The 15562-nt window shown below is 36.2% G+C and overlaps 2 protein-coding genes across 6 annotated transcripts in view; one reads left to right on the forward strand and one right to left on the reverse strand.

Annotated features, from left to right (window-relative positions):
- Positions 1-15500, forward strand: part of LCORL (ligand dependent nuclear receptor corepressor like) — a 177706-nt gene extending 162206 nt beyond the window's left edge. Inside the window, exon 7 of one of the 3 annotated variants that reach the window (XM_023206986.2) lies at positions 12858-15500. In XM_023206986.2, the coding sequence (XP_023062754.1) occupies positions 12858-13038 (181 nt within the window). In that variant the 3' untranslated portion in view covers positions 13039-15500. The remainder of the gene's footprint in view (positions 1-12857) is intronic. The other 2 variants (XM_031935367.1, XM_023206984.3) reach the window with 2 other exon arrangements.
- The window catches only part of NCAPG (non-SMC condensin I complex subunit G), a 34320-nt gene continuing 32661 nt past the window's right edge, over positions 13904-15562 (reverse strand). Inside the window, exon 20 of one of the 3 annotated variants that reach the window (XM_023206988.2) lies at positions 13904-15418. In XM_023206988.2, the coding sequence (XP_023062756.1) occupies positions 15295-15418 (124 nt within the window). In that variant the 3' untranslated portion in view covers positions 13904-15294. The remainder of the gene's footprint in view (positions 15419-15562) is intronic. The other 2 variants (XM_023206987.1, XM_023206989.1) reach the window with 2 other exon arrangements.

The raw sequence follows: 15562 nt of genomic DNA on the forward strand, positions 1-15562 counted from the left end.
TAGCTGGGACTATAGGCGCTGCCACCTCGCCCGGCTAGTTTTTTGTAGTTTTTAGTAGAGACGGGGTTTCACCGTGTTAGCCAGGATGGTCTCGATCTCCAGACCTTGTGATCCGCCCGTCTCGGCCTCCCAAAGTGTTGGGATTACAGGCTTGAGCCACCGCGCCCGGCCCGTCCCCATTCAAATCTTATCTTGAATTCCCATGTGTTGTAGGAGGGACCTGGTGGCAGGTAATTGGATCATGGGGGCAGGTCTTTCACATGCTCTTCTTGTGATAGTGAGTCTCACAAAATCTGATGGTTATTGTAAGGGGAAGTTTTCCTGCACAAGCTCTCTCTTGTCTGCCACCATGTGAGACATGCCTTTCACCTTTCGCCGTGATTGTGAGGCTTCCCCAGCCATGTGAAACTGTGGGTTCTCTTTCCTTTGTAAATTGCCCATTCTCGGGTATGACTCTATCAACAGTGTGAAAATGGACTAATACAATAGCCTTGTGGTATAGTTCAAAGTCAGGTAATGTGATGCCTCCAGCTTTGTTCTTTTTATTTAGGATTGCCTTGGCTATTCACATTCTTTGTTGGTTCCATCTGAATGTCATTGGCAGTCTGATAGGAATAGCATTGAATCTCTAAAATTCTTTGGACAATATGGCCCAATTTTGATTTTTCTTATCCCAATATTGATTTTTCTTACCCATAATCATGGAATGTTTTCTCATTTGTTTGTGTCATCTCTGATTTCTTTGAACAGTGTTTTGTAATTCTCCTTGTACAGATCTTTCACCTCTCTGGTTAGCCGTACCTAAGAATAAAGAATAAATTCCTTCAAATTTTATTCTTTTGTGGCTATTGTGAATGGGATTGCTTTCTTGATTTGGTTCTGAGCTTGGATGGTTGTTGGTGTATAGAAATGCTACTGATTTTTGTACATTGATTTTGTATCCTGAAACTTTACTGAAGTTGTTACAACCATACGTTTACATTTTTTCTCCAAGTCTTTGTGCTTTTATTTCTGTAAACATTACAAACCTCATAGTACATTATTCCTATTTTTTCTTTACACAGTTATTCAGAGATTTTTTAATAGAAAAATAAGTATTTTTCCCATGAATTTATCATGTCTAGTGCTCTTCATTCTTGTGTACAGATCCAGATTTCTATCCGATATCTTTTCTTCTGCCTGAATGACCTCCTTTAGCATTTCTTGTAGTGCAGGTCTGCTGTTGATTAATTCACTCTGCCTTTGTATGTCTATAAAAGTCTATATATATATCACATTTTTGAAATGTATTTTTTCTGCATATGGATTTCAGAATTGATCATATTTTTCTCTTAGTACTAATGCTCCTCAACTTATGATGGGGCTACTTCCCGATAAATCCTTGTAAGTTGAAAATACCGTAAGTCAAAAGTTCATTTAAGACACTTAACCTATCTAACATCACAGCCTAGCCTCACCTACCCTAAATGTCCTCAGAACATTACATTAGCCTACAGCTAGGCAAAATCATTAAACACAAAGCCTATTTTACAATAAAATGTTGACTATCTCATATAACTTATAGAATACTGACATTGAAAAACAGAATGGTTGTATGGGTACTCAAAGCATGGTTTCTGCTAAATGCCTATCACTTTCACACCACTGTAAAGTTGAAAAATGCTAAGTTAAATCATCCTAAGCCAGAGACTGTACTTTACAGATATTGTTCTACTTGCTTCTTGCTTGTATTGTTTCTGAAGATGGGTATGGCATTCTTATATTTGCTCCTCTGTATGTTCTTTTTTCTGCCAGATGCTTTTAAGATTTTCTCTTTATCACTGGTTATCAACAGTTTGATTATGAAAGAGCTTGGCATGGTTGCCTTTATGTTTTCTCTGCTTGGAGTTTGTTGAACTCCTTGAATATATCAGTTTATACTTGTAATCACATTTAGACATTTTTTAGCCATTATTTCTTTTTTTTATTTTTTATTTTTTATTTTGAGACAGAGTTTCGCTCTTGCTGCCGAGGCTGGAGGACAATGGCACGATCTTGGCTCACCACAACCTCCACCTCCCTGGTTCAAGCGATTCTCCTGCCTCAGCCTCCCGAGTAGCTGGGATTAGATGCGCCACCATGCCCGGCTAATTTTGTATTTTTTTTTTTTTTTTTTAGTAGAGACGGTTTCTCCGTGTTGGTCAGGCTGGTCTCGAACTCCTGACCTCAGGTGATCTGCCTGCCTCGGCCTCCCAAAGTGCTGGGATTACAGGCGTCAGCCACTGTGTCTGGCCAATTTCTTTAAATATATTTCTGTCCCTCTCCACTCTCCTCTCCTTCTGGAATATAAATCACATGTATTTATCCCACAGGTCACTGATACTCAATTCATTTTTGCTTAGTTTTTTTTTCTCTTCTTACTTTCATTCTGCATATTACTATTCCTATGTTTTTAAGTTCACTAATCATTTCTTTGGCATTGTTTAATCTGCTATTAATACCATCTAGGATATTTTTTATTTTATAAATGGTTTGCCTACTCTGGAAGTTCAAATTCCGTATTTTTTATATCTACCGTATTTGTCCACGTCATGCTCATGCTTTCTTCAGCTTCTTGAAATTATGAAGTGTATTTAAAATATCTCCATTAACATCGTCATGTACTAATTTCACAATCTGTGTTATTTGTTTATTTCTTTAATGATTTTTCCCCTCATTATGGATCATATTTTTTTTGGTAATTTTCAGTGGGATGCCAGACATTGTGAATTTTGTATTATTGTGATCTGGAATTTTTGCAATGTTAAATGTTCTTGGTCTCTGTTCTGGGACACCATTAACTTATTGAGAAACATTTTGATTCTTTCATGTCTTAAGCATTGTTGGGCAGAGCCAGAACAGCCTTTAATCTCAGACAGTAGTTTACAACCAGGAATGATTTTGCCTCATAGAGGATATTTGGTCATGTACAGAGACATTTTGTACTATTACATTTAGAAGGTGCTATTGGCATCTAGTGGAAAAAGTCTAGGGATGCTACTAAAAATTCTACTATGTCTAGCACAGCCCCCACAACAAATAATTATCTGGTCCCAAATGTTAGTGAAGCTGAGGTTAAGAAGTCCTGCTCTAGGGCTAAGTTGACCTCACTATAGAGGCAATCCAATACCCACCTGAGGACTTCACTAAATGCTGCATGTGTCAGGAGGTCAATTATATCCAGTTCTATATAGCCTCCAGAAAATTATTACCTGGTCCTTTTCATTGATTCTTTTCACAGACTTGGGAAATACTTATCCACTGATCAGTGTTTATTTATCTTTAACCCAAGGAAAATCCTCTGCAGATCTCTCTGTCTCTTTCTCTTTCCTTTCTCCCCTCACCCCCATCTCTCTCCTATACTCTAACCCACAGATTCTAGTCACCTGGGACTTCGTGAACTCCAGTCACTGTCTCCCCAACTCAGGAATATTTCCAGGCTCTGTTGGGGTTCGCTCCCTATCGTGCAGCCTGAAAACTCTCCAGGCAGTAAGCCACGTATCTGGTCCCAGCTACCCTGTTACTTCATCATGGCCAGAAGCAGAAATCATTTTTTTCTTTCAGCAAATATTTGTCCAGTTTCTTTGTGCCAAGTACTGCAGATAAAATGCTGAACAAGAACAACAAGGATCTCTATTCTCATCCGTCTGTATTTTAGTAAGAGAGAAAAACAATAATAGAAAACATAAAGCAGTGATACATTGTGTTAATGAAATTGGATGATAGAAAGGAGTTTCTAGGGGGGCTACTTTAGGTTGAGTTGCAGGGAAATCCTTTCTGAATAAGTAATGCATAAGCTTGTGAATGGAGTTGAGACATCTAGGATATCATTGATGACTGAAACTGTGAGTAGGGATGAGGACCCCCCCAAATAGACTTTATAGAATAAAGAAGAAAAGAAAGACTAGGACTCATCCTTGAGAAATTCCAACTTTCATTATCCAAGTAAAGTAGGATGACTTGGGATGGAAGAGGCAAGAGGAAAGTGTGTTTTGTCTCAAAAGCCAAAAGAAATGAGTTCATGAAAGAGGGTGCTTTAGTCTCCTTGGGCTACCACAACAAAATAACATAGACTGCATGACTTAAACGACAGAACATTTTTTTCTCAAAGCTTTGGAGGCTGGAAAGTCCAAGATCAAGGTCCAGCAAGTTTGGTTTGCAAGCTGATAGATAGCTTGCAAATAGCTACCTTCTTGCTGTGTCCTCACATGGCAGAGAGGACCCTCTGGTATCCCTCCTCTTACAGTAACACCAACCTCATCAGATTAGAGCTTCACTCATGATCTTAATTACCTCCTAAAGGTCCTGTCCCCAAATTCAGTCACCTTCAGGGTTAGGGCTTTGACATAGGAATTTAGGAGAAACACAAGTTCATAGCAGAAGAAATGGTCAACAATATTGAATGCTGCCAAGGGGGCAAAAACTAAAATTCACTGGTGTTATCAATGTGAATGCCATTCATGGCTTAGTAAGTGCTGTTTTCATGGAGTAAAAGCACTGGAAGCCATATTGGAATCGCTTAAGGAATGAGGAGTTAAGGAAATGGTGATAGCAAGTATAGGATAACTCCTTAAAGTAATCTAATTATAAAACTGTTATCTTGAGGCAAACTAAAGATTGAGTAAAGTCTTGTATTTTATTTTTTAAAGAATGAGAGACCTTGTACTTTTTTAAGCTTCATGGTGAGGATCCAATTGAGAAGAGATGGTTTATTATTTATTGCCACAATAATGCTATATTACAAACTACTCCAAAATTTATTAGCTTAAAATAAGCAATTTTTATTTCATTCATGAGTCTGTGGTTGGCAGAGAAGGCTAGGATGTTCTTCTGATCTTGGCTGGCCTCCCTCATATGTCCTGGTATTAGCTGACTATCAGGTGGGAGGGACATTTATCTCTGCTCCATGTGTCCCTCACACTAACTCAGCAGGTTTGCCCAAGCAATTTTTCTCAAGCTTCAGCGTCCATCGTATTTGCTAAGATCCTATTGGCCAGAGCAAATCACGTGGGTAAGGCAGAATGGGAACATTGCAAAATGATAGGGCAAAGAAAGTAAATTTAAGGATGAGTAAAGAGTTGGGACTATTAATGCAATCAATTTGATATTGACAGTATATCAAAAAAAGGATTATGATCATTGGTAAGTTCTTAAGAAGGCAGATAGATGCAAACAGGGTCTCAGAATGTTATAAACCATGTCAATTTCTGCAGTCTTTTACTTGGTTGGCATTGTTTTAGATCAACAACTTAATTGCTTTTAATTTCACGTTACTAAAATGTCCTATTTTTATTCTTTTTATAAATTGTAGCTGAATCACATTTGTATATTTACTGGGTATTTGAATACTTTATTATAGAAATTCAGGGAGTCTTTTTTTGTTCCTACATGGCCAAGGGTCATTTCTAAATTGTATAACATTGCAAACAGTGTTCATTAATTTCTGAAGACTGTTGGTTCTCTGCCCTTAATCTGACTATAATTTCCTTCATTTCCATTCAATTAAAAATTCAGATGGCTCTCCCATTTATCAGGAGAAAACTATTTTTTTTATTCTAGATGTTTTCTTGTGAATTCCTGACTGCCATAGTTTGCTCTAATGGTCATAACACTTACTAGTTATTAACCACACACTGTGCACCAGAGTGCCAGTCTTCGTGTCACCTTTATACTCAAAACAAAGTTAATATAAATAATTTTCCTGAAATTGGCTGTATCAAATAGCAAATCTAGGATTACACCCCAAGACTGTTGGTCTTTAGAGTCTGGTTCTTAACCATCATGTTCTTCTACTCCAAATACAGTAATCGCAAGCAAGTAGAGAAAAAGTCTATATAATCTTCTACTTTATCTACCAAAGCCTTTAAATTCATCAGTATCCTAACAAAGGAAAATTTTGAGAAAAACTTTTTTGTTTTTTTTTTTTTTAAAGCAATTGCAATCTAAACTTACCTGTTTGCCAACCAAAAGAAACGGTTTATTCACATATTAGACCTCATGGTCACCCTTACAAACTGTGTTTATAGAATAAAGGAGAAAAGAAAGACTAGGACTCATCCTTGAGAAATTCCAACTTTCATTATCCAAGTAAAGTAGGATGACTTGGGATGGAAGAGGCAAGAGGAAAGTGTGTTTGATCTTTTGATCTCTCTTATGCCCAGGGACTCAAAATTAAATGATTGTATTATCTGTCTACACAAATTAAATCATTATATCTGTTTATGAGAGTTACAGGAATAACCTAATATGGTACAGTGCAGAAACAAATCATACACATATCTGCCATATTTTATCCCCAGTGAAAACAAGGGTACCTTTGATTGTCTTATGTTTTGTTAATAGTACTAACATTAACTCACATTTATTGTGTCCTTATTATGTGTCCAGTCAAAATGCCAGGCATTTTATGTGCATTCTATTCTCTATGCCAAGTGCTTTACATAAATTCATTTAACAGTCCCATTACCCATAAAAAGTAGTGACTTTCATTATCTTCATTGAAGCTTAGAAAGATTAAGAAATGTGCATTTAGCTGGCCAGTGATTGGACTCAGGATCAGAACTCGAGCTCTACAAGTCTTCCTTCTGCCCCAGCTTACCAACATCCTTATCCCTAACGGCCGTTATCAAATGTTTCTTCCCCTTGTCTCCCCACTCTGCTGGGATTAATCTTTCCCTTCTCTGTAATCCCTTAGTCCTTAGTTACTCCTTTATATTTATTGCATGCTGCTGTTTTATTCTGGTAATTTGTGAATACTTTCTCACTGTGCCTCCTTACCAAGCTGCAAAACCCTTAAAGGTAGATATCATCACTTTTTTAATACTCCTAATATGTTAAGTAAGTACTGCTTGAGGGTTAGAAGAAATGATAAGTGACCTTCATGAAGGTTCTCTCATCTAGGTTCGTGCGCTTAACATACCTTTGGTGATATTTGGATAGATTTGTGGAGACATCAAGCTATAGGACAGAGCTGAGCCATAATAGCTAGTCAGTAAATTTTTACTGTAGTAACACTTAGAAGACACCATTCCAGAAGAAAGTAAGCCGTCATCCAGAATTTGGCGTTAAATAGATGAGTTCAAATTTGACAGTGTCAAGTACATTAACTATTCCAAGTCCAAATCCTGTACCAGAGCCCAGTTTATCTGTGATACAGCTGACGTCTCCCTTTAAAAAGATGAACTTGTGTTCCCTGAAACTCTTGACCTAAAGAATACTCTGTTAGCGCTCAAAAACATGTCAGTCTATGCCCTAACATTATTCTTCTCTTTCAGGAATTGAAGGATATGAGTAGCTGCTGCTTATTTAGTTTATGCTATGAGGAAACTTCATGCATTAAATATTTAACTCTCCTGGATAGGGTTACAACTGTAGCCTTAGGCACATCTTTCTGTTTTAAACCCATAAACCATACACGTGTCCACTAATCTCACATGTTAAGCATTCTGAAGAATAGAAAAATGGGTATTAACATGGCGAATCATGACAGAATTAGAACAATCCAAGAGTTAGTATGCATTACAAGGTAATAGATCATAGGCCCTGGAGACTTCTATTTACGAGTTATGTGGCTTGGGTAAGTCATTTTACTTCTGTGAGCTTCAGTGAATAGTTGTTAGGACTGAATGTGGTAGTGTTAAAAAAAAAAGAAAAGAAAAGAAAAAGGCTTTTAGCACACTGCCTGGTACGTAGCTATGTTCTGTAAGTGATATTTTCAGACCTGTCTTGGTTATACCAAAATTTGTTTCCTGCAAGAGTCAGCTAGGTAACATTCAAGTTTATTGTCCCTATGACAGAAATGAACATTGCAAATCTCCAGTAATACAAGTTTAAATTATTAGAGCTAGATACAATTTTACTTTTGTGAAGATTAGACTTATCAATAATCATTAATTTAAATCACAAATTCTTTGGATTTCTATGACTCCCAAAAGATTTCTATCTTTTACACTTTGCAAATGCACATACTCTATAAACTTCCATTCAGATGTGGAGATGGACTCTATCTTTGGGTCCATGGGATTACTGAAGAATCAGAAATAGGCTTAGATGCCTACGTAACGATTTCAGATTCCTCTTGCCCTTTTTCAACCCTCACCTCCATTAGTTTTCTAGTTTGATAGAGAAGAGTCCTTACTTATGATAAGCACTTCTCCTCCCACTTCTTTCCTGTTTCACCAAAATACGCAGTAAACTAAGCCTTTGTATTTGTATAGAGCTCCTTATGGTTTTTAAAGCATGCTAATTGGCTCTCATTAAGTTGTCAAAACTCTCTAAGATAAGGCGTGAAAGTGTTTTTTTGTTTGTTTGTTTTTTGTTTTTTATGAAGAAAATGAGGCTAAGGTTACTTGTCCAGGGACATTATTATTGTGATTATTGTCAGAAATTGAGCCAGGTCTTTACATTCTTTTCCCCAACTCTACTCTCAAGAGTACCACTGTATACACACTATTGCTGAGCTTTCATTAGAATCCAGGATATAGACATATAAAGTCACTTTCTCAGATGACTTAACTGCTACTGCTTTCAGCTTTCTAATTTTATGAAACAGAGAAGCCATGACATAAGAGTGATAAATCTGATGACATAGAATTTAGAATGGATTCACGAGAAAATCAACATAAGGAGATATAAACTGGATGCGGGGGAGGAGAATGGGATCACAAATCACTATAGAACAAAGGATTAATTTTCATAACTACAAGAAAAAGATTATCCTAATTGGCAAAGAACACATAAAAAGGGAACACAAATGGCTTCTAAAACATTAAAATATGCTTAACCTTATTCATAAAAGAAAGGCGAATTAAAACAATGGTATGCCACTTTTTAACATCAGATTTTCAAAGATCTGTAAGTTTTATTACACATTATTGGTTAGAGTAAGAGGAATGAAAGACCTTTTCACACATTGTTGATCAAAGTGTAAAATGGTACAGTCTCCGAAGAGCACTTTGATAATATCAAAAATGTAAAAGCACCTTTTGACCCAGCTTTTCTACTCCTCATCAACTCTATAGATATACTTGAACACATGCAAGAATATTCAATGCATCATTGCTATTTTATGCAATAGATTAAAACAGCCAAAAATTCTGTCAATTGAGGACTGATGAAATCAATTATGATTTAGCCATAAAGTAGAATTCTATGTAGCTGTTAAAAGACTTGAGTATTCATTTTACAAATATGAAACAGTATCCAAAATATATATGTTAAAGCAAGATACAGAACAGTATATAGAATGGTAGAATTGCGTACAGGGAGAGAGTTGAAACACAGATACCTACATATTTCAATGTGAGGGGACTATCTGAAGAATAGACAATAAAATGGTAACAATAGTTGCCCCAAAAGAGGGGCTAGAAGCACTGATAGACTTCTTCCCATTGTATGACATTTTTCACTGACTGATTCTTTTTTTTTTTTTTTTTTTCTGAGACAGGGTCTCACTCTGTTGCCCATGCTGGAGTGCAATGGCACAATCTCAGCGCACTGCAGCCTCGACCTCCCAGGCTCAAGCAGTCCTCCCACCTGAACCTCCTAAGTAGCTGGGACTAATATTTGTATTGTTTATAGAGAGAGGGTTTTGCCGTGTTGCCCAGGCTGGTCTCAGACTCCTGGGCTCAACCAGTCCACCCACCTCAGCCTCCCATAGTGCTGGGATTACACGCTGATTGATGTTTTTAATTTTGCAAATGTATTATCTATTTTAAAAATGCACAAGACAAAAAAACTGTACAAAAATGGCATCAAAAGTTGAGAACATTTATTTTTCACTTTGTACAGATGTGTATGATTATACGGCAAATTCCTGACATTAAACCTAACTAGTCAAAATTTTAATTTCCAAATATAAAGGAGTATTTTTTTTAAATCCTCTATATTGCATACTCTTTGAAAGCACTGACTGTGTCCTCATCTTTATATCACAAAAGCACTTTCTGAGGTATTCAATAAATGTTAAATAATTTCATTGACTCTGGTGTTGAAAATGGAATTGAAAAGTCTTGATTAAGCACTAATCAGAGAACCAGGTTCTTATGTTAGTCCACATACATCTGGTTTTAGAAGACCCGAAAAAGGGGCAGTTTATTTTCCTACTCTCTTAAAAAAACTAAAATCTGGCCAAGTGTTGTGGCTCACACCTGTAATCCCAGTGTTTTGGGAGGCTGAGGCAGGAGGATTGCTTGAGGCCAGGAATTTGAGACTAGCCTGGAAAACACAGCAAGACCCTGTCTCTTCAAAAACATTTAAAAATTATTTGGGTGTGATGGCACACACTCGTAGTCTCAGCTACTCAGGAGGCTGAGGCAGAAGGATTGCTTGAGTGCAGGAGTTGGAGGCTGCAGTGAGCCATGATGGTGCCACTGCACTCCAACCTGGGCCACAAAGCAAGACTCTGTCTCAAAAAACAAACATCTAGAAAGGTACTTTCTAGCTGTAATGTTCTAATGCCTCTGGTTCCAGCATTTCCTAAGATAGCTGTATTCTAAGAATTCTATAGAGCAGTACTGCCCAAACTTTGCATATCCATTGTTTTTTAAGTATATATGAATTAAATGTCAAGCTGTATATCAGTAAATTTAGTTTTTTTCAAAACTGACATTTTCTCCCCATACGTAAGTATAGTTTTGTGCACCTGTAGGATCTGTGTACCCAAATTTATAGTATACCATTCTAGAAGTTACCTAAGAAAACTGCCTTGTTTTTGAAAAGGAAAATCATGTAGTTATTCTTCTTCTGTGATGAAAACACCTTAGTCAAACAAACAGCAAACAAAACAAAATTTGTTTTTGTTTATGACCATGATTATTTGTTCTATGCCTTCATTTTCTTTTTTGGAGTTTAATACTTACTATACTTGCCTACCAGTCTATCTTGATTAATATAATTGTGTTTTTATAGCTTGCCTTAGAGTTTCTCAAGAAGGTGTACATCAAACTTTTGCTTTGAAAATACAAGCAATGCAAATATGAAGACTAGCAGTCCTTGGAGAAAGGAAATGGCTTTATCTGAGTTTTGCTAACTTGAAAAACAAAAATGAAGTCCCTGAGGACATTTTAATAATAATTAATGTAAATTTTTTTCAAAATTCAGTTATGATTTCTAATATGTATGAAAATATTGTATTTTGGATCTCTTTCATTTGTCACATATACTTTAAATATGTTATTTTTAAATCACATCCGTTTTAGCTTTTCAAAAAAGTGGTTTACTACTTTTGATGCATAGTAAGCTACCTGGTAGTTTATCATTTTGTCTAGTATCTATACAAATTGAAACTGTATTCTATGGGACTGGGACTGTTTGGGGAGAATGCAGTTAGATATGTTAGTGGTGGTAAAACAGGATATAACGGATTTGGCTTAGTGAATGGCGTACGGGTTGGTTGGTTGAGGTTGCAAGGAGGGATCTACTGGAGTCTGGATGCTCCCATTTCCCAACTCCACCAAGTCACTTAAATATGAGACACTGAACCTCATTGCTAATAGGAAGATTTGTAGAGCTACAGTTGGAGAAAGCTTAGGAGTGATATAGTTCAAATTAACTAACCATAGTTAAATGTCAAGTGAATTAGAGAGCTGAATAGTTTATAAACATAAGGATTCACACCTGAATATGTGGACTGTAATACTTAAAACTAGGGATGGCATATTCATTACACGAAGAGTGGACTAGCTCCCCTTTTGAGTGTCACGTGTCTGTGATTCTGAAGAGTAGCACTCTGTTCCAGATGTTTCACAATAGGCTTTTTATAAATGTTTACTGAATTTTTGAGTAATTACTATGTATTTAGCACTGTGCTTATCTTCACAGAAAAAATGTTAGCATCCTTTCCTTCTGATCTAGAGGGGGTTATCAGACTATTAGACATGAAACAATAGTGGAGAACCCAATAGTTCACTATCCAATGCAATGTTTTACTGAGAGGACGCTGAGAGATGTGAGATTGGATTAGGCATGGGTAAAGGTTTGGTTAAGCAGAGTGGTGAGCAAGGTTCCCTACGTGGGAACATTTAGGAACAGACGGAACTGTTCTCATGAACTTGTGGAATAAGACACCAGTCCAGAACATTAAAGAATAATGTTGAAGAGATCTGACCAACCTAATATAAATCCAAATAAGCCAACTTTCCCATTAATGTAAAAAATTATTTGAAATAGACAACCAGAATAAGTATCCTGTGGATGCCACATGCTCCTCTGATGAGCTGGCCGTAAGTTTAATTCCTGATGATTTTCCAGCCTCATTAGAGAGCTAGTAGACAAGCATAAGGAAAAGAGAAAGGGCTGTATTCCAGTTCCAGGCAGGTGACTGTATGACCTCAGGCATATTTGTACTTAACTCTGAGTCGTCTTGATTTTATTGTTTACTGTGAGGATAAGCATACCAACCTTACTTGGCTTTTGCGAAATTCAAATGAGACAATACATGTGAAGGTGGCTAGAACATAACAGGCAACAAATGTTGATCCCTTTTTTTCCTCAAAGTGGCTCTCATCTTGATCCACAAAAGGGCGAGTTAAAAGGGTTGAATCCTGCCAGGCTCACAAGGTTAAATAATATCTTTTCTGATGTATACTGATGTAATCCATATATGCAGTGTTACTTTTTCAGTCATATGTGACTTCTCAAGTTACAGTTTACATGGCATTATTCATTGTATTTAGTTCAATAAGTAGGTAGGAGAGAAAACTGTTGTATTTTTCAGGATAAATGCTTTACGTACACTGAAGTTTAGAGATCCAAACACAACAACTAAATGTTCTTTTACAAGGTTGATAATTACTTGGAAATTAAAGTAAAACTAAAATGCCTTACACTTTTTCTTCCAGCATGCTACAAATGAAAACTGATGAGAAACTGAATGTGTCTGATGGGAATACAGCACGTTGCCCTTTGAGCCCCGTTAAGATGTGCCTTAATCGTCCCATTGAATGGAATCTGAATTTGACAACAGCATCTCTAGCGAGCTGTACAGTTCATAACCAAAATCTCAAAAGTGAGGAGAAATAGATTGCAGTTCTTCTTGCACTATCTTTATTTTGTATGTCAATATTCCTTCTGAACAATAAGCATTTATCAATTGATCTTGAAGTATTTCTAGTCCTGTGATTTGTCTTTATATTAAATCATTAGCATTAATCACTTTGATTATATTCTTTGTATGTTTTTTACATGTTTTACATCAGATCATTGTGGAATTTTGTAGTATAAACGGATTTCGATGTTTCTCTTTTTAATGGTATTATGTGAATTTTTTATGCCCTAAGTTTAAATACGTAATTGTCCCCAGTTTTATTTCTGTGCACAAAGTTTTAATATATAACATATTGTGATTTATAGAGCTAGTATTGTAAAGATTTGTGATGACCTGGCCCATGAGCAGTTGTCAAACAGGAAACAGGTGGACACCAACTACCTCGAAGCACATTGGTGAAAGAAAAGGCAAAGGTATCTCTTAGAAGTAAATCTCCTTCAAAGTTATATATGTACAGAAGAAAACAAGTTGACCATAGCTTTTTGTCAAGTAGCATGTTTCCATTCACAGGAGAATGTGAGCTGATCAGTTCTTTCTCTGTATTTTAAACCTATAAGTCTGTGGGCTTTAAGAGCAGTGGCACAATTGCATGTTTACTGTTTAGCAAATCTGTGCCTCTTGGTAGAGAAGAATACTATGTGGCTTCTGTAAGTTACCAGTTTTGAATGAAAAAATGGTAAATGGATTTACATCTGTTTTATTGTACCTTAGCCTTTTATTTTAAAGGGATGACTTTTAAAAGCAGGACATTCCCTACCTTTAACTCTAATAGTGCAAAGCACAGTTTCAGCAATGGCTACATGACTGTGTCCAAAAACTGAACACTCAGAATACTAAAGGTTTGGTGCTTAAATTTGTTTTTCCCATGCCACAGAAAGCAAACTATGGTGAACCACATGAGAACATGGCTTCTTTCTTTTTGGATAGCCTGGCCATGTGTGAATGGGATTTTAGTTTATTATGTTTCTAAGACTTTTCCTTACAGCACACTTAATGTACCTTTTCAGTCCTCCCAACTCCCTGCAAATTATCTTTAAAATAACAATGCATAAGGAATTTGAAGCACAGGAGAACACAGAGCCAACAAACAGAATGAAGAACAATCATATATTTTTAACTGACTCTATCATTACCATTTTTCCTTTTGCTTAATAACTATCTTGCTTTGTAACTTTGACTCCTTTTATAAGTTCTATGAGGCACATATGTATAGCAATTTGGTTCTAAAAACCAGTGATCTTACTTTAGCTCCATCTTAAAATTTCACTTTAAGTAAATGGCTTCTAATAAATAAGCCTAAAAAAGCACAATTATTTAAACAGATCCATGTTAGGACATTTCTGAATAATAAAGAGAAAAGGTGTTTTGTTGGGTATTGCAGAAAAGAGGACCAGTTTCATACAGTACAAGTTTCATAAGTCAGGTCAAGTGTCAATTTCAAAAGACAAGAAATGAAATTGACATAGTGCTCATAAATTGGTAGCATATATAAAGAGAACTTCCTGTCACATTATTTTACCACTAGAATTATTATCCACAGTAAATATTATTTTATTATGCCAAAAATATAGAGAGCAGCTTCATGGTTAATATACATTTATGTTGACACTTCCCTAACCCAGGAAACATTCACAAACAAGGACTCCCATATGCAAATACTTTAGGAAGAGAGATTTCCTAGGCAGATAGCATCATCAAAAATGTTTTCACTGTAGGAATCACAAAATAAGATTGTTAAAATAACTGTTGAACGTTATACTGGTCTTCCTCACTGGTGATAAGCTCCTCCTAGCCAGTTTGTGGCACTTCCTTCATGTTCCCTTGACACGTTACTTGTTAAATATGTCCTCAGGCGGTTTCATCTTCATTGATTCTGCCCATCTAAGTCATAAGCTTCTCAAATGCAAGCTACTAGCTAGTCACAGTTGAAAGTTTTCCCTAATGACATGATTTTAAACATAAAGAGTTCATAAGAATCACTTGGAGAGGCTATTTAAAAACGAGATTCCTAGGCCCACCTCAAATTCTGATAAATCCGTGTGATGCAGATTTGTTCTGGACTATAATAACTGATGCTATCCTAATGCTTTAATACAGGCCAAAGTAATATGGAAGCGCATAGCAGAAAATCTTCAGAAAGATGTCAGGTTTGTTCTAATTTTGACAAGGTTGACTTTATTAAAGCAAATAACTGGATATAATCTTAAAGGATTCCACCTCCATCATCTTTCCTAACTTACATCTTCATTGAGAAATTGTGCAAAATTAAGTTTACTTTTTTCTAGCGCTGCTGTTTTGGCTCGTCTTGGTAGTCTCATCTTCATTTCTGATTCTGGTTCTGGAACTTCATGATCACTAAATAGATGTTGAAAATACACGAATTTAGATACAAGCTTTAAAACCAGTTTATTTATAAATAAAACTTTTTTGTTTCTGACTCACATTCTATCAGTGTGTAATTGATAGCCTGATTCCATTGACTTAGCTTAAAACTAAAAT

The sequence above is a fragment of the Piliocolobus tephrosceles genome, chromosome 3 (genome assembly GCF_002776525.5).
Source record: "Piliocolobus tephrosceles isolate RC106 chromosome 3, ASM277652v3, whole genome shotgun sequence".
NCBI lineage: Eukaryota > Metazoa > Chordata > Mammalia > Primates > Cercopithecidae > Piliocolobus > Piliocolobus tephrosceles.